We start from the raw sequence: 21364 nt of genomic DNA, 5'->3' as shown, positions 1-21364 counted from the left end.
ACCGAGGTCCACATGTACTAGTATTCTAAATCAAAAGGAGTTATTCTGGCATTACATTTTATGTACTTATCTCAGGATGTATATGGTGATTATGACAAGGCTTTCATGCTCGTGCATGAAAGCCTTAATCCCTAGCACCAGTTTTGTTGGATCAATTGTAGAATTTAGTGGTAATGAAAATGCACTCAGAACTGCTCCTCAGCATGAACTTTGATTTGGTATCTTCACCAATCTTATCTGGTAGTTTAAATTTGACCAATAAATAGTATATTTAAATCAATAAATAGCATATTTAGGTATTGGAAAATGGAGTGGGGTAGTAATCTGCAACTGGTGAGTAATCCATGGAGCACTACACAGAGCTAATTAGACAAAGTTAAAAATAGAATTTGTATATTAGAAAGTGTTGGGATATAAAGTCTGGGTGTTTAATACTCAAGTAAATGGTCAGGTAAAGAGATGCTCCCCAATTATTGCTGGTAGTTCTCAAGAGCAAATACAAGTCAACTGGTCATAATTATACAAGTCCTAATGATGCAAATTATGCAATTTGCATAATATCCAAATTAGGGTAACCAAATTTGGAATGCTTGAATATGACAACCCTACTAAAGTAAAGAGTCATAACTGTGTGTGTGAGAGCAATTTGTGTCAATGATGCTACTGCAGCATGACTGGTCCCCTTAGCTAAACAGGGTCCACCCTGGTTCCATTTGAATGGGAGACTGCATGTGAGCACTGTAAGATATTCCCCTCAGGGGATGGAGTCGCTTTGGGAAGAGCATTTAGATTCCAAGTTCCCTTCCTGGCATCTCCAAGATAGGGCTGAGAGAGATTCCTGCCTGCAACTTTGGAGAAGCCACTGCCAGTCTATGTAGACAATACTGAGCTAGATAGACCAATTGTCTGACTCAGAACATGGCAACTTCCTATGTTCCTAAGACAGCTTGTCTTGGGACTGCAAACAGCACGCCTCTATTTAATTTGGAGTTGCAGGCTTGCAACCACCATCTTTGACACCTGAGCTCACGGGATCATGAACTCTGCACATACCCATGTTTGGCAAACTATGCAGTTTGGTTGCTTGACATAAGCAAACATGGGGCAGCACTGCCCGAGGTCAGAAAAACAAGCAATCACAGGGAGACCCCCCCATGGCCTCTCTTGAAAAAAGGGAGGAAGCCAGCAAGCAGACCCTTTGAATAAATAAAAATAAAAATAATAAATTGAATAAATAAAAGACCAATAATTTATTTTCATGTACCCCTATTATCCCTAAATAATAGAGATACATGTGAGGCATCTTTTAACGTGGTGATTCTCTTTACTGAGCAGGGGGAGAGTAAATGGCTCTATCCACCCCCAGCACAGTACCTCCAGTGACTGTTGCTGGTGTCTATCTTATGTTTCTTTTTAGATTGTGAGCCCTTTGGGGACAGGGAATCATTTTATTTATTTATTACTTCTTTGTGTAAACCACCCTGACCCATTTTTGGAAGGGCAGTATAGAAATCAATCAATCAATCAATCAAATCAAATAATAAAATAAAATCTGATTGTACCATATTTCTGTCTTCTCCTCATTTCCAGACCAAAACTTTGCCCAAATTGATACTGTAATGAACTGTTCCATATAATCACGCTGATTATCACATTAGCCCATTAGCCCGATTTAAGTATTTAGCCAGGACTCCAGAACAGTTTCATTAACAGTTGACAGTGGATTCTGGGTCAGTGATTCTTTTTTGGCTATTTTTGGACTGTCTTTGAAATATGTGTTCTGTGTTGGGAGGGACAGATTCCCTTTTACTGTGTGCTTACAGTGTTTTTCAAGGCAGGGTTGCAACATGTGTGTACGGCCATAACAATGGGGAAGTCGTAACACCACATTGCTCCCCATGGTAGCTCCTAGGGACTCAAAGTGGGTTGTGTGGTAGGGCATGACGGCTGCTACCTACCATCCAACCCACAAAAGAAATGGGCATGTGGGAGATTTTTTATCAACTTTTAATCTTTCCCTGGTTTTGGGGGGGGGGGAAGGTTAAAACATTTTTTAAAATCACCCACTTGCCCATTTCTTTTGTGGGTTGGGTGGTAGGTAGCATCCATCATGCCCTACCACACAACCCACTTTTTTGACCCTAGGAACTACCAATGGGGAACAATGGGGTGTTTTGAGTTCCTCACTATGGCCAAATCACTCGAATCGTTCCAAGATTTATTAGTTGAAACAGCTGGCTTGGCTGCTGTTTCGATGAATTGTTTTGAAGATTTTGCAATTTGCAAAATCTGTTTTGTTCACATTCCAACCATGTATGTCTTTTTTACCTCAGGCACTTTAAGGAGGTGTTTTCTCTCTTGTTTTGGCTTGGTTTAGTGCCTCCCCTCTACAATATTACAATTTAACTGATATTACCCTTTAAGTTAAGGAGTCCCCAGTATCTGTATCAGTATTAAGTTAAGGAGTCCCCAGTATTCACAGAAGCCACAGTTGGTGCCCACTGAAAAACATTCTATGAAGCAGAACAACATTGCTGCACAATGTGAAATGCAGCCATAGTGGAGTTGTGGAGGCAGGAAGTCAGTGTTTGTGTACTTCCGCAGTGCTATTTCTACTGGAAACAATGGAAACAGCATGATGCAAGCGTCATTGCGCAACTTTCCACCTCCACAACACCACTTGGACTGCCTGTCTTGTTGTGCAGCAGCCCCGAGAGGTCCCTAATGCCAACATTTCACTATGTGGATTGTCATCCACTGAGTTCAAGGAGACTTACTTCAAAGTTAGTGTGATAGGATTATAGCCTAAGTGCATGACCCTCCAAAGCAAAAAAAGTTTCAGCTAGAACAGTGGATTTGAAAAAATCATGTAGTACAACACATTGTGACTAAGAATGTTCATTAAGATTCTAACCCTTTCTGTCACAAGTACAGAGTGAAAGTGATAATTACTAAGAGTGAACATAATTACTAAGGTAGGCAAAAAACTTGGTCAACTTCAGTTATGTCATTGAGGCTGGGTTCATACCATCATAAGAATCCTGAATTAAAAGGTAATCAGGAACAGCAAGCCTTGCTGATTGTGAGAATTTCAGGGCAATCCTGGTCAAACTGCTCCGGTTAACCAGCATTTAACCAGGACAGATAACCAGTTATCTAATCTGGTTAAATGCTGGTTAACAAGAGCAATTTAAGCAGGGGTTGACCAGAAATTCTGTCTTCTCATAAGCTGCTCCACAGGGCTCGCTGATCCAGATTACCTTTTAAAGCAGGATCCTTATGATTGTGTGAATCCATTTTGAGTTAATTAAATATAAGCTAGTAGTGCAGGATAATTATCTAAGAGAAAAACAGGTGCTCACCTGTAACTGATGATCTGGAAGAGATCCATCGACATCCATAAGTATGGGGTTCTGTGCCTGCGCAGGGACTACACGGCAGCCATGCCTCAGCTTGTCGAGGCATCCAAGCCCCGCCCCCATGTCGACAGCATGCTATTTAAGGCGAGGCTGGGTGCCATGTTCCTCAGTTCTTGGACAACCGCTGTGGAGGACGACCATCCAGATACCAAGGTGAGTTCATCCAGGCTGACGGAGAAGGCAACGGCTGGCACACGAGTAGGCACATAGCAGAGTACTACTGCAGAGAGGTGGTCTGGGAGGGTCTTATGGATGTTGACGGATCTCTTCCATATCATCAGCGACAGGTGAGCAACCTGTTTATCTGGATCAAGATCTGTCGAGATCCATAAGTTTGGGTGTTTAGCAAGCTCCCCTAAGGAGGAGGGTGCAGTAGTGGCTATTGTAACACCCTTTTAGGAACACTTCTCCCGAAGTTAGCTTCAGCAGCAGAGCGCACATATATGGCGCAATGTTTGAGAAAGGGAATCTCCATGGACCACGTAGCCACTCTGCAGATGTCCTTGAAAGATATCCCTGAGAGGTGTGCGGCTGATGAAGTGTAGGCTCAGGTGAAATGGGCCTTGATTGCTTTAGGGGGCGTTTTGCCCTGCAAGTCATAGGTGAACCTGGTGAGTTCGACCAGCCAGGTTGACAATCTTTGTCTAGTGACGCAGGTACCCTTTTTCGAGCCCCTGTAGTCCACGAAAAGGTGGGAGGACAAACGGAAGTCCTTAGTCTGTGCAAGACAGAACAGTAGTGCCCTGCGCACATCTAGGGAGTGCAAAAAGCACTCCAAAGAGGATGTGGGATTTCTGAAGAATGTAGGTAGGACTATGTCCTGATTCAGATGGAAGTCGGAGATGACCTTTGGTAAAAAGTTGGAGTCTAGGTGCATCAGGACCTTGTCCGGAGAGAACCTTATATAGGGTGGATCTATCCTCAGCGCTGTAAGCTCACTCACACGTCGTGCCATTGTTATAGCAACCAAAAAGGCAGTCTAAGGAGACCAGCCTCTGGGGTGTAGAGGCCATGAGCTCGAACGGGGCTTGAATAAGTGATGCAACCACCAGAGAGATGCTCCTGGGTTCTACTGGGGCCCGAATGGGTGGGTAGACACTTGATAGTCCTTTTAGGAAGGCCCTGCTTTGTGGATGCGAAAATAGGGTCTTACCATCACAGCCAGGATGGTTTGAGGAAAGGGCTGCTAAATGCACCTTCAAAGAGACGTTAGCTAAGCTTTGTGACTTCAAGGTAGTCAGGTAAAGGAGGACGTCCCGCACAGATGCTCACCTAGGCAGGAACCTGTGGGGTTTAGCATAGGCCATGAACCTGAGCCACTTGCTCAAGTAGTTATGCCTGGTTGAAGGTTTACGTTGATTGAGTAGAATCCGATCTAGAATCCAATTCGCCAAGCAGTCAGACGAAGAGTTGTAACGTCTGGGTGAAGGATGAGTCCGTTGTCTTGAGACAAGAGGTCCAGTACTCGAGGAAGGTGATGAAAACGATTCTGTGACAGTTTGAGTACTTGAGGAAACCATGGCTGCCTGGGCCACCATGGTATCACTAGAATGCCTGATACTGGCGATGCCAGCAGTCGGGCCACTACCCGACTGATTACAGGCTGTGGTGGAAACATGTAGGGTATCTCCTGGGACCAGTCCAGCTGGAAGGCATTCCCCAGGGACCGAGGGTCATGTCCTGTCCTTGAGCAGAAGCGAATACACTTCGTGTTCGAGGCGGTCGCAAAGAGATCTATGGTCGGACAAATCCAGTGGTCGAAGAGCGGAGCTATGTACTCCATCTTGAGTGCCTACTCGTGGTGACGTTCCTGCAGAAATACTCGACTGAGATCGTTGGCCAGGACATTCTCGAGGCCTTTGATGTGGATCGCCACTGGAGTGACATGATGCCAGATACACCAGTGCCACAGTTGAACACCTGGAGCACACAAGCTCCGAGATACAGTCCCACCCTGGTGGTTGATGTAGGCCTGGGCCATTGTATTGTCCAGTTGTAGTTGCACGATCTCATCCTGAATTAGAGGCAGAAATGCCTGTAGCGCTTGAAACACAGCCAGCAATTCCAGAAAATTGATATGTAATTGGGCCTATGTTCAAGACCACTTTCCTTGTACTAGGTGACCATTGCAGTGAGCACCCCACCCTAGCAGGGATGCATCGGTTGTCAGCCATACGGAGGGAGATGGAATCTCGAAAGGGACATCTCGAAAGGGTCGGGGTGGTTTTCCCGACCTGCCCACCAAGACAGTGACTTCAGAATCTGTGGTGGTAGTTCCAGGCGCTTCCTTTGGCTATCCTTGTTGGGATGGAAGACTGAAAAAAACCACAGCTGCAGCTTCCGCATCTTCAGTCAAGCATAGGGCATCACTGCATTGCAAGAGGCCATCAAGCCGAGGAGACGTTGTACCTGTTGAGCTGGTTGTTTTGGTTGTAGTTGGAAGAGGTGAACCAGATCCCAGATACAGGTGAAACTTGGAAAATTAGAATATCGAGCAAAAGTCCATTAATTTCAGTAATGCAAATTAAAAGGTGAAACTGATATATGAGACAGACGCATTACATGCAAAGCGAGATAAGTCAAGCCTTAATTTGTTATAATTGTGATGATCATGGCGTACAGCTCATGAAAACCCCAAATCCACAATCCCAGAAAATTAGAATATTACATGGAACCAAGAAGACAAGGATTGAAGAATAGAACAATATCGGACCTCTGAAAAGTATAAGCATGCATATGTATTCAGTACTTGGTTTGGGCCCCTTTTGCAGCAATTACTGCCTCAATGCGGTGTGGCATGGATGCTATCAGCCTGTGGCACTGATGAGGTGTTATGGAAGACCAGGATGCTTCATTAGCGGCCTTCAGCTCTTCTGCATTGTTTGGTCTCATGTCTCTCACCCTTCTCTTGGCAATGCCCCATAGATTCTCTATGGGGTCAGGTCAGGCGAGTTTGCTGGCCAATCAAGCACAGTACACTGTATACTTTTCGGAGGTCCGATATTGTTCTATTCTACAATCCTTGTCTTCTTGGTTCCATGTAATATTCTAATTTTCTGGGATTGTGGATTTGGGGTTTTCATGAGCTGTACGCCATGATCATCACAATTATAACAAATTAAGGCTTGACTTATTTCGCTTTGCATGTAATGCGTCTGTCTCATATATCAGTTTCACCTTTTAATTTGCATTACTGAAATTAATGGACTTTTGCACGAGATTCTAATTTTCCGAGTTTCACCTGTACACATGTATCTGTCTTCTGGAAAGTATGTTCTTTGTGTTACTGTGTCCAATACTGCCCCTATGTAGGTGGTGGTCCAAACTGGTTCCAGATGAGACTTCTTCCAATTCACTTGGATTCCTAGGTCTTGGAGAAGAGATACTACATACTGGATCTGCAAAAGTAACTCTTCTCTGCTTTTCGATGTCAGAAGCCAGTCGTCTAAATAAGGGTAAATGGTAATGCCCTGGGTCCTGAGATGGGTGATCACAACTGCCATACATTTGGTAAAGACCCAGGGGGCGGTGCACAGTCCGAAGGGTAATACACTGTATTGGAACACTTGGTGTCTGACGGTAAAGCGGAGGTATTGTCTGTGGTGTTCCCTGATGCTGATATGAAACTAGGCGTCTTTTAGATGTGTCACAAGCCACTTGTTAGATGTGTTGCAAGCCACTGTTCCCCCTGAAGCAGCGGGAGTATCAGTTGCAACACCATCATTTGAAACTTCCTTACTCTGATCAGCTTGTTCAGGTGGCAGAGATCCACGATGGGGTGGATTCCCCCATCCCATTTCTGAATTTGAGAATAGTGGGAGTAGAATCCCTCTTGCCTGCGCACCCACAGCACTGGGGTGATTGCACCCTTTCCCAACAGTTCCTCCACGTCGTCCTGCAAGGCTCTCGACGGTGGAGTGAACTTCATTCCCAAATAATGTGGAGTTCTCCTGAATTCTATAGCATATCCCAAAGATATGATTTTCAGGACCTAGCGGTCCGATGTTATGCGGTACCACGCAGGGGCATAGCTTGCCAGCTTGATGGGATCTGCTAGCCCAGATGTTAAGGCCCCTGCAGGTGGGAATGGGGAGTAGAGTAGTGTCAGTGGATGATCCTGAATCTCAAAGGCGCTTCTGAGACTCAGGATGTTTTGAACGTTGAGATTGTGAGGACTTGGCCTTGCTCTGAAAAGGCCATTTATTATATGCAGGATATTGCCTTCTAATATCACGGCTATCCTGATGACGGAACGAAGGGCACTGCCTACCGGAGTAGGAACAATACTTAGAGCCATAGGTCAAGGTTGAAGCCTGTGATGTGAATGTCTTGGTTGTGAATTTTGACTTCTTTAGCTGCTCCATGGTTGTGTCTGTGGATTCACTAAAGAGCCCAGTGCCATGAAATGCCAGACCTTCGATCTTATCCTTCATATCGGTCTGGAGGTTGGCAGACGACAGCCAAGCATGCCTGCAAAGCGTCACCGCAGCAGTCAGGGAGTGAGATTCTGATTCTACAAGGTGTTTCACAATGCTTAATTGTTGTCTTGTTAGTTTGGCAGACCTTTCAAGCATCTGTTGGTACTTCTTTTTGAAGTCTTCAGGAAACAAGGAATCAAGATCATCTTGAAGGGACTCCCAAATACAGTGATTGTATTTGGCAGCGCACACAGCATAGTTCGCTACCTTGGTGGACAGATATGAAGTAGAATAAATCTTCCTTTCCATTAAGTCTAATTTGCGGCCTTCTTTCTCAGGCATTGTTGTGTAGCGCTTTCTTGATTTTGAGGAAGCAGCGCAGTCGACCACAAGGGAGCTGGGAGCTGGATGCTTCAAAAGATAGGTGTTGTCTTTTTCTTGTATGCGGCAGAGGTTTTCCAACCTCTTAGATGTGGGCGTAGAGGTGTGGAGCACCTCACAAGCACATTTGGCAGCTCTCGTAGTCCCTGGGAGCATGGGGAAGGCCTCCAGTTGATTGGATTGTGTCTTGAGCATGAAGTTGTAGACTGGGTCATCAATTGTAGACAGCTGTGACCGCAGGTCCAGTTCAAGCACCTCTGCCATGGCATGTATGTGCTTATGATACGATTTCATCTCCTCGTTGGGAGACATATGAGGGTCTACTAAGCTATCCCCATCTTCCGGGTCAGACTCAAAGTTGGACGAGCTGCAGCATTATGGATAGGAGAAGGCTCACATGTCTTGGTACCAATGGACCGAACTGAAAGTGGAGCAGTTTGTGTGCATTGCTGAGCTGTCAGCAATCATGGAGTCTACGATGCCTTTGGAACACATGGTACCATTGCCTTGGGTAGTTGTGTCAGACCGACAAAGATGAAGGGAGAGGAGTATACTTTTCAATGTGGTTGTCAAAGGTGTACTAGAGATCGAGTCCAGAATAGAGAGCAAAGGCTGTGGTGCTGAAGGGTCGAGAGCCACAGTAGTACTAGTACCCGCTTCGTCCTCATCGAAGGTCAGTACCGGAGTCCGGCATCGAAGCAACATCTGAGTTGACATGGAGGCACTGCTCTACGGGTGCTCGGCATCGATGGAGCTGAAGAAGAAATCGGTGTCCGGGCTGGAGACAGAGAGCGAGCCCTCGATGTTGAGACCATCGGCGTCAACGGACGGAATGATCAGAGGTGTTAGATTGCTGTCGATAATGTGTACTGGATGTCGAAGTCGAATGCTTGGACGGCTTAGAGGATGAATGAGCGGGACCTTGACGTTGAGTTTGACATTGTGGTCCCTTGTCGAGCTGACGACGTCGAAGCGGACGATTTTGATGTTGGATGGCCTGGTGTCGACGCCGGAGTCGAAGCTGACTATGTGGATTTTTACTGATGAGGAGTTGACAATGATGGCGGTGCCAATGTCGATTTAGGAGGCGTATTCGATGTCGAGACAGATGGGCGCAGTTCGCCTGGTGTCGGAGGACTTAAGACCTTGTCATAAATGGTGGCCCATAAACGAAGTGCCCGATTTTTGCGAGTTTGTTTGGAGAAGGACAAACAAATCTTGCAGGACGAGTCATTGTGCTCTTCGCCCAAGCACATCAAGAATAGGTTATGGAGATCCCTCAAGGAGAGTGGCTTTACAGCCCTCACTCCGTTTGAAGGTCTTTTTCTCCTTAGCCATAATGGGGCACACAATTGGATAGTCAGGGCCGTTCCGTAGGTCGAAATGCCAGTCAAAGTCCGTCAGCCAAATCGAGTCAAATCACCAAACACCAATCATCAGCCAGAAGAAGGTCATACACAAAAAATCCGGCCTACTACATCGTTTTTGAAGAGATGAACTCTCGGAGGAACTCTACCGACAGAAAGAGGCAGACCGAAGTCTAAATGCGATGGTGGTCAGAAAAGAACTGAGAAGCATGGCGTCCAGTCCGCCCTTAAATAGCATGCTGTCAGCATGGGGGCGAGGTGTGGACACCTCGACAAGCTGAGGCATGGCTACTGAGTGGCCCCTGTGCAGGCGCAGAACCCCATACTTATGGATCTCGACAGATCTCGATCCAGATAAAAAAAGGAAATGCTAGAATGTCAGTTATATCTACATAAAATTCCAAGTTGATACTGTAGGTTATCTAGTACATACCTATGATTGCTGCTGCCTGGGTTGTTTTAATGAGGGGCAAAGTGCTGTCATAGGCCTCTTTGGGAACATAGACTGAGCGATCTTTCAGCTTGTTCTTCTTCAAAATCCTGTGCAATTCATTCAGGACTCCCACCCACTTGCTCTTTTCATTCTCACTGTCAGCTAGGATCAGGATTGAACACTTGTTACTGGATGCTGATAGCTGGGAAGCTGTAACCTGGAAAAATTATAGACATGTGTATTTGTGTAAGATGCAACAGAATGCCTGTTTAGGTGGAAAGGTGTGATACAAATATTCTAAATAAACAGAAAGACAGATTTACAGGGTTCTAGTGGGAGTAAAATCAGTGGGGCGAAACCATGCACATTCCTGTGAGTACCCTGAAGGAACAACAGAATAAAAAAGTAATAAAAACCAATAATGTAAGGGATGCCAGAGGAAAAATGTTTGTTTGGTTGTTTATAATTACTATCCCTTTGGGCTAGCTCAGGGAAAGCATCTTTCTGTGAAATATTAAAAATCTTGGTGGCTTTGCACTCCTTCCAGTGCTCGGATTTGGAAAGAACATACATTACATTTAAAGTGTGCACTTGAAACGACACTGAGGAACAAATGCTTTTTGATAATAAAGTTAACACTAAGAGAAAAGACGTTTCAGCTAATCTCTATTTCTAAGAAACATGCTTCAACCATAACAAATATTACTTACTCTGAAAATACAGGGAATATCTTTCCTATTTGCATGGATGACATCAGAAGCTAAGACTGAACTCACTGAGAATTCCTCATCCCTTTAGAAAGACAAAATTATTTATTAGGGAGTACAAGTTTGTTTTGTGTGTTTTAGTTGTGAACAGTAAGTGAGTATATTATAGAGAACCACAGTTGCATTAATTTGCTTCAACAGATTCAACAGAACACACAGGTTTTATGTACTTATCTCTTATGTATTTATGCAGACATTCACTATAGAAAATCTTTCAAATATTTCTTGGTCCTATTATTTAAAAAACTTGAAGTCAACTAGTTTACCACTAGATCAAGTAACAGCTCCCCACTAACACCAAAAATCAACACTCACTCCAACCTGGAAAAATTATTGATCACCATAGAAATATAACTTGTATTTTAGCTTTTTAAAATGTTGTCAATATGACAACCATAGTCAGCATGGTTATTTCAGTGTTGAAGAAAATGTTGGTACCTATATATGTATATGTACACACACACAGAAGAGGACCTCAGTATCTGCGGATCTGTGTATCAATGGTCGGGTAATAAACACCCAACCTTGGCATATGCGGGAAAAAGGGAAAAACACACTCTGATCTCACATATCCACAGGTCGAGGGAGTCTCAAAATACCTACTTAAAAAAAGAAAAGAAAAACGAGGCAATTTTCGGTTGATTTTCGGGTGATTCGGAGGCATTCCAGGGCAAAGTGCTAATCAGGGGGAGCAGATAAATATGGTAAGCAGCTTCCCCATGTATCCCCCCCCCCCGCAAAATTTGATGTTTTGTGGATGTTTTCTCCAGTCTGGGAACCTAACCCCCAATTTCCCATTGCAGCAATGACTCAGTATTCATGGTTTCCGTATCCGTGGTTGTACAGTGGAAAAGAACAGTATCCGTGGTTGTACCGTGGTTATACCCATGAATATCAAGGTCCTCCTGTATAAGCATTATACAGGGGTGTGTGTGTGTGTGTGTATATATATATGAAAATATAAAAGAATGAATAAAATTAGGATCCATTTGCTTTAAAGCCATTACAGTTGGGCTGGCCTGAACAATTTATCCAATGATCACCACTCTACACATGGAGAGGGAGAAAGACGACGTGCTCTCATCCTGCGCACTAGGTACATCTGTCCTGCCTCCAGAACGAGACAGGTGTGTGTGTGTGTGTGTGACATCTGTGTATACAATTACACATACATAGCCCTGAATTGTACAGCTGATTCCAGGACTGGATGAAGGTTTAAGTCCACACAAGATTTTATGTGCATAGGCCCTATGCAAACATGATGCCCGTGTGTGAAATTTTGGCAAGACCAGGAGGGCATGATCTTACTTCTCCCACCAAATGTAAGGGGAAGATCATCCTAACTGCCCATTGTCAGGAGCATTGACAGCATTGGGCCACCTAGGCAAGTGCCCTGGATCAATTCTTAGTGCCCCAGAACTGCCCCCTGCCATACATTAGTGATTAATGGCTTCAAAACAGAAATAAAGCATTTAGAGGACATTTAAAGGTTTAAATATCAAAACAGTGGAGGAGCTGTTGGCCTGAACCAAACCCTGTGGCCCAGGCCCAGATATTTCCAGCATGTCCTACCCACTGTCATTTAGACTTCGGAAAAACTACTCCGTTTCAGAGGAAGTGATGAGTACCCAGTTAAAAATGCCTAAATGAGATAATGATCATTGTCAACAGAGAGAACAACTGAATCTTCAGCTAACGTCTCTGAACTCTATTAGTTAGAATGACAAGGCCAAATAAGCCCAAATTTGCACACTAATGCAGACTATTTGACAGGCATCACTTGGCTAGCAATGGTACTTTTTAATTACATATTATCAAAGCAAAGCAACACACACACCCCTCCCCAACAAACAACCCCCACCCCCTGCCCACTAGATTTGACTTAAAGAAAAATGAATGCCAGACGTGAACTTCCATCATACTCTGGAGAATTCAAAAGGAGGCCATTTGGTTGCCTCTGGAAGCAAAACAAACTCACCACATAACACTTCCTACCTCATGTCAAGAACCTGACTCACTATCACACTGGGCTGGGATGCTTTTCCTTCTGCTATATCATAAAGGAAGAGCTTGAAGTCACAGACAACAGCCAGTGCCCTCTGCCAGCCTTTCTTCACTCCAGATGGTTTAGGGACCTGTAATTGCAAGTAAAAAAAGAATATTGATGATTTTAATTCATGCCATTTTATGTACGGTATCTTGCAAATGCAAAGTTTAATTTCAGTGTTTAACCAAGTACTGAAGATTATACTGCAGTTACATTACAAACACTCTTAACTGCAATTGCTTTCCCAAAGGAACATGGTGAACTAACTCCTTCAGAGAAGTGAAGCTCATTGAATTCCTTGGCAACAAGTCATGGCACTTAAACCAATATAGATCTGTAGTGTGGATGTGCCCTACATGACTTCTTCCCAGAAATAACATGTAGTGAAACTGAATATAAGGTGAGTTTTATGACTTCAGCAGTCAAGGATAGTGGCCCCCACACCGCTACTCCTCATTCACACACCCTCTGAAAAATTGTTATATAGGAAACTGAAAGCAAAGTTGATGTACCCTCCTACATAAACCAAACAATTCAATGCTACATTTTTAATTGTTGATGTAGGTGAATAGTGAGATATTCACCATCAAGCTAAGTTCAGTTTTCCAATACAGTACTTACCCGGACATGCCCTTCATAAGCAGTTCCTATGCCTTTCTGCGGATCAATCCCCAGAGGACCCTTTGTCTGTTCAGGTGGAATAGGACACACCGCTGGTGCCTTGTCTGCACAGGTCACGTGGCATGAAAATCCACACACTGGGGGGAAAGAATTAACACTGAAAAAACATTCCTTCTTATTGGCTAAGCCAAAGTAAATGTAATGGCATGAAAATGATGAATGACATCCAACTTTTCAATCTTGTTGTTTATTAAGGGAACTTGATTTCCTAGGACCTGTTTCACATTGTAATGTGGCAGATGCAATGAACACTGTAACTTGTAAAGGGGAGGCTTACACTTGGTGGAGTAGCACATGACCCTTTAGAACATAAGAACGTGCAGCCCTGCTGGATCAGGCACAAGGCGCATCTAGTGCAGCATCCTGTTTCTCACAGTGGCCCACGAGATGCCTCTGGGGAGCCCACAGGCAAGAGGTATGTGCATGCCCTTTCTCCTGATGTTGCTCCCCTGCAACTGGTATTGGGAGGCATAGTGCCTCTGAGGCTGGAGGTGACCCACAGCCACCAGACTAGTAGCCATTGATAGACCTGACCTCCATGAATTTGTCTAAGCCCCTTTTAAAGCCAACCAAGCTGGTGGCCATCACCACATCCCATGGCAAAGAATTCCAAAGATTATGTGCTATGTGAAAAAGTACTTCCTCTTGTCGGTCCCAAATTTCCCAACCTTCAGTTTCATGGGATGAGCCCTGGTTCTAGTGTTGTGTGTATGAGAGAAAAATTTCTCTCCGAACATCCTCTCCACTCTGTGCATAATTTAATATAGATTGATTGACTGACTGACTGAATTATTGATTGATTGTTAAATTTGTATACCACCTTTCATTAAAGAGCCAGTGTGATGTAGTGGTTAGAGTGCTGGACTAGGACCGGGGAGACCCAAGTTCAAATCCCCATTCAGCCATAAAACTAGCTGGGTGACTCTGGGCCAGTCACTTCTCTCTCAGCCTAACCTACTTCACAGGGTTCTTGTGAAAGAGAAACTCAGTATGTAGTACACCGCTCAGGGCTCCTTGGAGGAAGAGCAGGATATAATAATAATAATAATAATAATAATAATAATAATAATACTGGGAACGGCCTATATTCTGCGACGATATCTATAACAATTGACAATAAAATTCAGCCATCCCAGGTCCTTGGGAAGGACTCGATGTCTGGATAAAACAAACCAGTAAATAACACCTGTATGACTGTGTAAACAAGAGATAATAATAAAAATAATCCCAAGGCAGTTCACACAGAAAAATTAAAACAGGACTATAAAAATTGCACAATTAAAATATTAAGCTAGAATATAAAAACACAGATCTGACAAAAAAGATTTAAAATACAAGCACAATATAACCATACAAAGTACAAAGGAGCAGCAGTAGAGACACTAATATAAAAGCCTGGGTAAAAACCCAAGATTTCACATGCTTTCTAAAAACTGATGGAGTCCACCTCTATCATGTCTCCCCTTAGTCGCCTCTTTTCCAAGGAAAAGAGCCCCAGATGCTGTAGCCTAGCCTCATACGGAAGATGCTCCAAGCTCCTGATCATCTTGGTTGCCTTCTTCTACACCTTTTCCAGTTCTATAATACCCTTCTTAAGATACAGTAACCAGACCTGTACACAGTACTCCAGAAGTGGCTGTACCATAGATTTGTATAAGGGCATGATGATATTAGCATTTTTATTTTCAGTCCCCTTCCTAATGATTCCTAGCATGGAATTAGCCTTTTTCACAGCAGCCACACACTGAGTCGATATTTTCAATGAGCTGTCCACCACAACCCCAAGATATCTCTCCTGGTCAGTCACTCATGGTCAGCTCAGATCCCATCAGCATATATTTGAAGTTGGGTTTCTTTGCCCCAATATGCATCACTTGGGTTTTCAAACCCTTCACCACATGGACACCTGCTGGAAAACACAATTGTCACATAAAGCATGCAGCAGCTTGGGTAAGGGTGTTTCGTGTGCGTGTGTGTTTTACTTAAAGAGCTGTTGCAGAAGGACTTAACTTAATCAGTACTGGGATCACAGTGTGCTGGAAGGGAGCAATTAAACCTTTCTCCAACAAAATGTTGGGCACATGGTCCCCAACAAAAACTGTACCACCAGAGATGCAATTAGCCCCAGAAGGGAAGCTTCCATTGATGCCAATGGAAGCTTCTCTTCTGGGGCTAAGAGTTGCTTCAGAAGGGCAATTTCCATTAGAATTGCATAATGGAAGAAACTTTTACATTTAAAGTGCTATCCTTATTCAGTAAATCAAAAACCTTCCATTCAAGAAGAGAGTTAAGAAGCTTTCAATTTTCACTTGTGCTCTAAAAAGAGTGCAAACTGCAAATTAAGGAGCCCATCTTAACTTTCACACTATATAAGGAAGTTGGTGGAAATCTTAGGACATCCCACACCCTGCAGGAACAGAAGTTATATATGCTGCTTCTTATTTGCAAAAAAACTTAATTCTGAACAGAACTGTATTATGTATTACTGTTGCCAGCACATTCGACCACTACACTAGGGCAAAAGTAAATAATAATCAGTTTCAGTTTTCTCATACAAATTGTCTTTTTTGTTGATAAAGTTGGCAGCCAATGCAAATAAAATAAAATTTGGGTTTTAGAGCAGCTTTCTAGATTGGGACTCTTGAATATGTCTAAATATGTCCTGAAAGGACATAGTCAAAGAAATGCAATCCCCACACGACTCTTAAGAGGACAAGTAATAGGAAACTGTGTTTTCTTCAAACTGTGAATGGAAGCTTTCCATCTCTTTCCTGTGTGTGTGAAGAGGGGGAGAAAGGGAAAGGGATCATATCCTGAACCTGAACCTCTTATGAACCTGAACTAGAGAAATTAATCCTTGAAGCTGTCAGGTAGATATTAAAAATGTTTAGTACTTATTTGCATAACAACAAAACAGAAACATAACACAATAAAAATGATTATATATTTACTGTTCACTTGTGACATAACATTTCTTTTATAATCTTCTGCAAGAACAAAGATCTTACCTTCACAGGTACAACCCTGTCTTATTAAGCCAACCATCAAAGATGTGCATTGATTACATTTTGTAGGGGTATTAAAAGATTTCACTACAAACTGATGGGCCTTAGGCTGTGAAACAAACAGGGGGGGAAAAGAAGATTAAGTGCCAGGTTTTTTTCTCATCAATATATATATTTTTAAATACAGATGGTACATGTTAGATTAAAGCCTGATTTAGCTATGCTAATAAAATATGCAGAATTTTAAATGAAAACGTAAATCCATGGCTATTTCCATGGCTTAAAATAGTTCATTCTTTATTGATTGCTGATTCTATTCTCTGAACAGTAATCTAATGAAGGCTGACCCATGTCCCAGAAGACATGTCAGCTGTCACCTTGAAGAGAACACTTTCAAAGTCAGATGCATACAGTTACAGTACTTTCAAACTCCTGTATATTCTATAAGAGAGGCTAGATAAATAAAAATCTATTTCTGTATGAGCAGATGAAAAAACTATAACAGACTGAAGAGCTGCACTTTGTTTAAACATTCTGGTTTTTACACAGTGTGGAATGAATTAATCTTTTTACATAAGAGAGAGACAGTTCTAGACCTTCTGTGGCAAGGAGCCCAAGATAAGATTGAATAGAAACCTAACTGCATTTTGCCTACCCTTGCTCCTAAGACTATTTAGTGCTGAACAAGTGCATCTTTTCCACCACAGTGTCAACGTTCTATCCAAGAAGCATAGCATTTGTGTGATAATTCAGATGGCTTGAAGGTGCAGCACGAAGCAACTTTGCTGAAGTTAAGCATGCCTAGGTCTGGTCAGTGTCTGGATGGGAGACCTCTTGGGAATTTAATGTAATGCATATTCTTTTATTTTCTTCTTAGACAGCGAGCCCTTTGGGGGCAGGGAACATCATCGTCATCGTCATCATCAGTAGAAGTAAACTGCTTTGAAAACTTTTGATTGAAAAGTGCTATATAAATAATAGCAGTAGTAGATTATTTATCCAGGAAACTACTTCATCTCTCTCATTTACAGATTTTTTCCCCCAGCCTTGCCCAGGTAACATGGGGTGGCGGTGGTGAATGGAAAATGGAAAGATGCCTTTCTACAGACTACAAAAGTCCAGGATAATGTATATGATGCTACACCAGAAACCTGTCATCAGAAATTAAAAGATATGACAGCAATGTAATTGAGATCTTAGTCATTCTACCATAGCCTTTCTACATTGTAGCTTAATCTTCTGGGGGTTCTAGATCTTCAGCTATACTTTTCTTTCCTAGCAGCATTCCTTGAAAGTATTACTCAAATAGCCATATATTTATTTTTGAATGTATATCCTGTCTTCCTTCCAGCCAGCTAGTGGGCCCCCAAAGGCATAAGACAGAGTTTTTTTCTATGCTTTGGCAGTTTTAGGAGAGTGGACATTAGAGGAAAGGATGTCAGTTTGGGTCATGTACTGTACAAACACACAGTTCTCCCACTTGCACTGTGAAGAGGTATAGCCCAAGACCGCTGTACCCATATACTCAAAGTGAAGTTGCAGACTGGCCTGGAGTTAGAACTGGTAGTGATCTGAGTATTCACTCAAGACCAAACTAGATCTGATGGAGGCAGTTCTGTATGTCTGAATATGGAATTGTACTAAATTGCACAAAAAGACAGGCACTTTGATATTAACAGCAAAAGGGGAATATGGTTGTGAAATCCAGAATCTTCCCCCATCTCCCACAGCTGGGCATATTAAAAGTGTGCTCAGCTGAGGAGAAAGGTGCTTCGAGAGAGCGTTTGTAGGGTGGTAAAATGCAGGCACAGGAAGGGTGCAGCAGGGGTCACTTGTGCGCCCGCCCTCTTTACCCCCCACCTTTCTTTTTATGCTATTGGTGTAACTCCATGTTTAAACACATGAAATAGCAGCTTGACTCATAATGATACTGCCATTAGTGTTCTTGTGCCAGATAAGTGCACTGAATAATATGGAATAGAGCAGACTGGCCGTGGTGGTTTCAATACAGTGTCTAGCCAGACGTTTGGGCTTGGTACCTTTGGCACAGAGAGTCCTGAACCAATATATGGAGATCTCATGGTTGGTGTGTGAACTGGACGTAGAGGATGATCTGAAACCTGGACACACATATGCCAACAGTTAGTTAAGCCATCAAAAGCATAACATTAAGAAATACTTGACAGAAATAAATTGAGGCAACAAAAACAAGAAGCGAAAGGTGGTATAAGGCAAATAAATAAATACATATAAAAGCATTTACTCTGAATAACATGCTCAGCACTTTGCTATTTAGCAACACATTTAAGCACCTTTTAAGATCTTCTTTACAACATTGAATATAGCTTAAGACTTAAATAGCAAATAAATGTGCTTTATTTAAGTATTTGTTCCACTGGATTAGCCTCAGATATTCAGCATTTGGAAAGATCAATTTATTTTTTAGCAAAGACATTTCGCAAAATTGATACCTTTCAGCAACAACAGAAGTACATAACTACTTTTCCCTTTTATGTTTATCCATCAGTTAAAATATACACTATGCCTGCTCTGAAGTTTATCCATCAAATATATATATATAGTATATAAATTGTTTCTGATATCTAGACATTTTATATCCACAAAGTGACTTCAGGAATTATTGCTCTGAATGCAATCCAGTGAAAATGTTTTTTTTTTAATTGGAACACACAGTTTTTAAGTCAATCCTGTGAGCTAGTTCCACCTGAGGAAACTATCACCCATCCTATTCCCACTAAACAGGAATCTGCTGATTAAATGACACAGAACACCTCAACATCAATTCCTATAGGTGTCAAAAGTACAGGTCTCTGTACTAATAATGCAAGCTAATTATGTTACAGCAGACCTACACAGAGAATCTGCCACCAATGCTCCTATAAAAGCAGCAGAGGATTTTAACAAATAATTATTAATGATAATGGCTGATATGAAGTGAAATATTATATGGCTGGGTGCAGAAAAACAAGTTTTCACTGAAAGAGGAAGGTAACTGAGGCATAAACATCTTTATAAACTGTCAGTCTACTGTGCTGTATGGCTTTTTAAAATTAACAACAACAACTTTAAGGTATGTACACTAATGAAGTATGCTTGACTGGACAAACTATAGAACTAAATAACAGTGTGTATGAAATGCATTTTGCATTCTGTTCTGAGTTCGGAACGGAACACAAAATGAGTGAAATGTTCTGTCAGAACAACTGGGCCAGCCAGTTGTTCTGATGGAAACCCCATTCTGACGGACCGTTCTGGCCGCCATTTTGGATTTCAAAATGGCAGTTTTTCTGGCCTCTGTGCATGCATGGTGGCCATTTGCGTGGTCAGCACCACCATGGAAATGGTTGCAGCGTATGCGCAGTGGCCATAAAGACCATGATTTTGAAATCCAAAATGGCATCAAGAACAGTCAGAATGGGGTAATTCCATTCCAAGCTTGGAACAGGACCCCATTCTTAAGGCCATTCTGTTCCAAGCTTGGAACACTCGAAATGGCTCATTTTGAGGCTCAGCATCCCACTAGAAGGACGTTCTGCACAGCTCTAGAACCGTCGAGAGACAGGTTAGTTTTACCCTATTGATGATGTACTGTTGCAATAGTAATCCTGCTCAGTACAAGAGGAACCGCAGGTTCAGATATTTGGTGTATGTGCTTGGCCTAGGAGCCAATGGGGTGAAGCTACCATCTGTGGGATTATGACTGAATGCCTCTAAGTCAGAATCCTCCCTAAACGTAACGATCCTGAAGCGCCATGGAGCGTCGGTTGGCCTTGGATAGCCAGCCCATCCGGCCCGCTGTGGAGAGCCGTCTGCCTTGGGAGTGGAATGCGGTCAGAAGGCTGCCGCCTCAAAAAGGGAGGAGAGACCTGATCTTGTGGTAGCAAGTATGACTTGTCCCCTTAGCTAAGCAGGATCCACCCTGGTTGCATATGAATGGGAGACATGATGTGTGAGCACTGTAAGATATTCCTCTTAGGGGATGGAGCCAGTCTGGGAAGAGCAGAAGGTTCCAAGTTATCTCCCTGGCATTTCCAAGATAGAGCTGAGAGAGATTCCTGCCTGCAACCTTGGAGAAGCCGCTGCCAGTCTGTGTAGGCAATACTTAGCTAAATGGACCTAGGGTCTGACTCAGTATATGGCAGCTTCCTATGTTCCTATGAATGGCCCACACAAATATGTTGTGAAATAAGATTTTATTATTTTTCTACTGCTCTTTCATTTATAATATGTAAAACATATTATAACCACTGTTTGCTCTAAGCTGCGCACCTGCAAGCACACATACAAAATTGCAGCCCCCCCGCAGCTGTTTTTAGCAACTGCACAATCACGCCGCTGCTTTTCCCGTTGCCACTGCCCAAATGCCTGCCAAAATCCTGGTCTCCCCCAGCCCCTGGTCAGGCCACAGCCGCCTCCTCCTCTCCACCCGGCCGGGCCACGCTACCACCTCCTCCCCCCTCCAACCTGCCGGGCCAGGCCGCCTCCTCCAGCTCTGGCGTGTAGATCTCATCGGAAGTCTCATCGAGAGAGTCCAAAGTCCCCTTTCACGAGACTTCCAATGAGATATGAAGAGGGAGCCAGAGGATGACGGTGGGTGTAGGAGGGGGGAAGGGAGCCACCGACCCCTCCTCCCTATCCCTGCAGTACTAACTCTGCTTCTGCAGTCCCACTCATGTGACCTGTCCAACTTTAATGGAGGGAGGGAGAGAGCTGCTCTGTAGAAGTAAGAATCTTTTAATCTTTTCTGTTTCTGTGATTCCCTCTCTCCCACTCCCAGCTCCCTTGAATTGCTCTTTGTGAGATTTTCTCTCTGATTTTTTTCCTA

The 21364-nt window shown here is 43.2% G+C and overlaps 1 protein-coding gene across 12 annotated transcripts in view; it reads right to left on the bottom strand.

Annotated features, from left to right (window-relative positions):
• Window positions 1-21364, bottom strand: part of CDC42BPA (CDC42 binding protein kinase alpha) — a 281126-nt gene that overhangs the window by 42128 nt on the left and 217634 nt on the right. For 10 of the 12 annotated variants that reach the window (XR_008319045.1, XR_008319037.1, XM_053307023.1 and 7 more), the window contains 6 exons: window positions 18558-18638; window positions 16522-16627; window positions 13454-13590; window positions 12781-12920; window positions 10729-10810; window positions 10019-10235 (listed from right to left, as the gene is read on the bottom strand). Coding sequence is in view for 10 of the 12 variants with exons in the window: in XM_053307023.1 (XP_053162998.1) it covers window positions 10019-10235; window positions 10729-10810; window positions 12781-12920; window positions 13454-13590; window positions 16522-16627; window positions 18558-18638 (763 nt within the window). In the remaining 2 variants the exon portion in view is untranslated. The remainder of the gene's footprint in view (window positions 1-10018; window positions 10236-10728; window positions 10811-12780; window positions 12921-13453; window positions 13591-16521; window positions 16628-18557; window positions 18639-21364) is intronic. The other 2 variants (XM_053306977.1, XM_053307004.1) reach the window with 1 other exon arrangement.

This window comes from Hemicordylus capensis, chromosome 1, assembly GCF_027244095.1.
Source record: "Hemicordylus capensis ecotype Gifberg chromosome 1, rHemCap1.1.pri, whole genome shotgun sequence".
NCBI lineage: Eukaryota > Metazoa > Chordata > Lepidosauria > Squamata > Cordylidae > Hemicordylus > Hemicordylus capensis.
The sequence above is the reverse complement of the archived record's forward strand: the minus strand, read 5'-3'. Positions and strand labels throughout refer to the sequence as shown.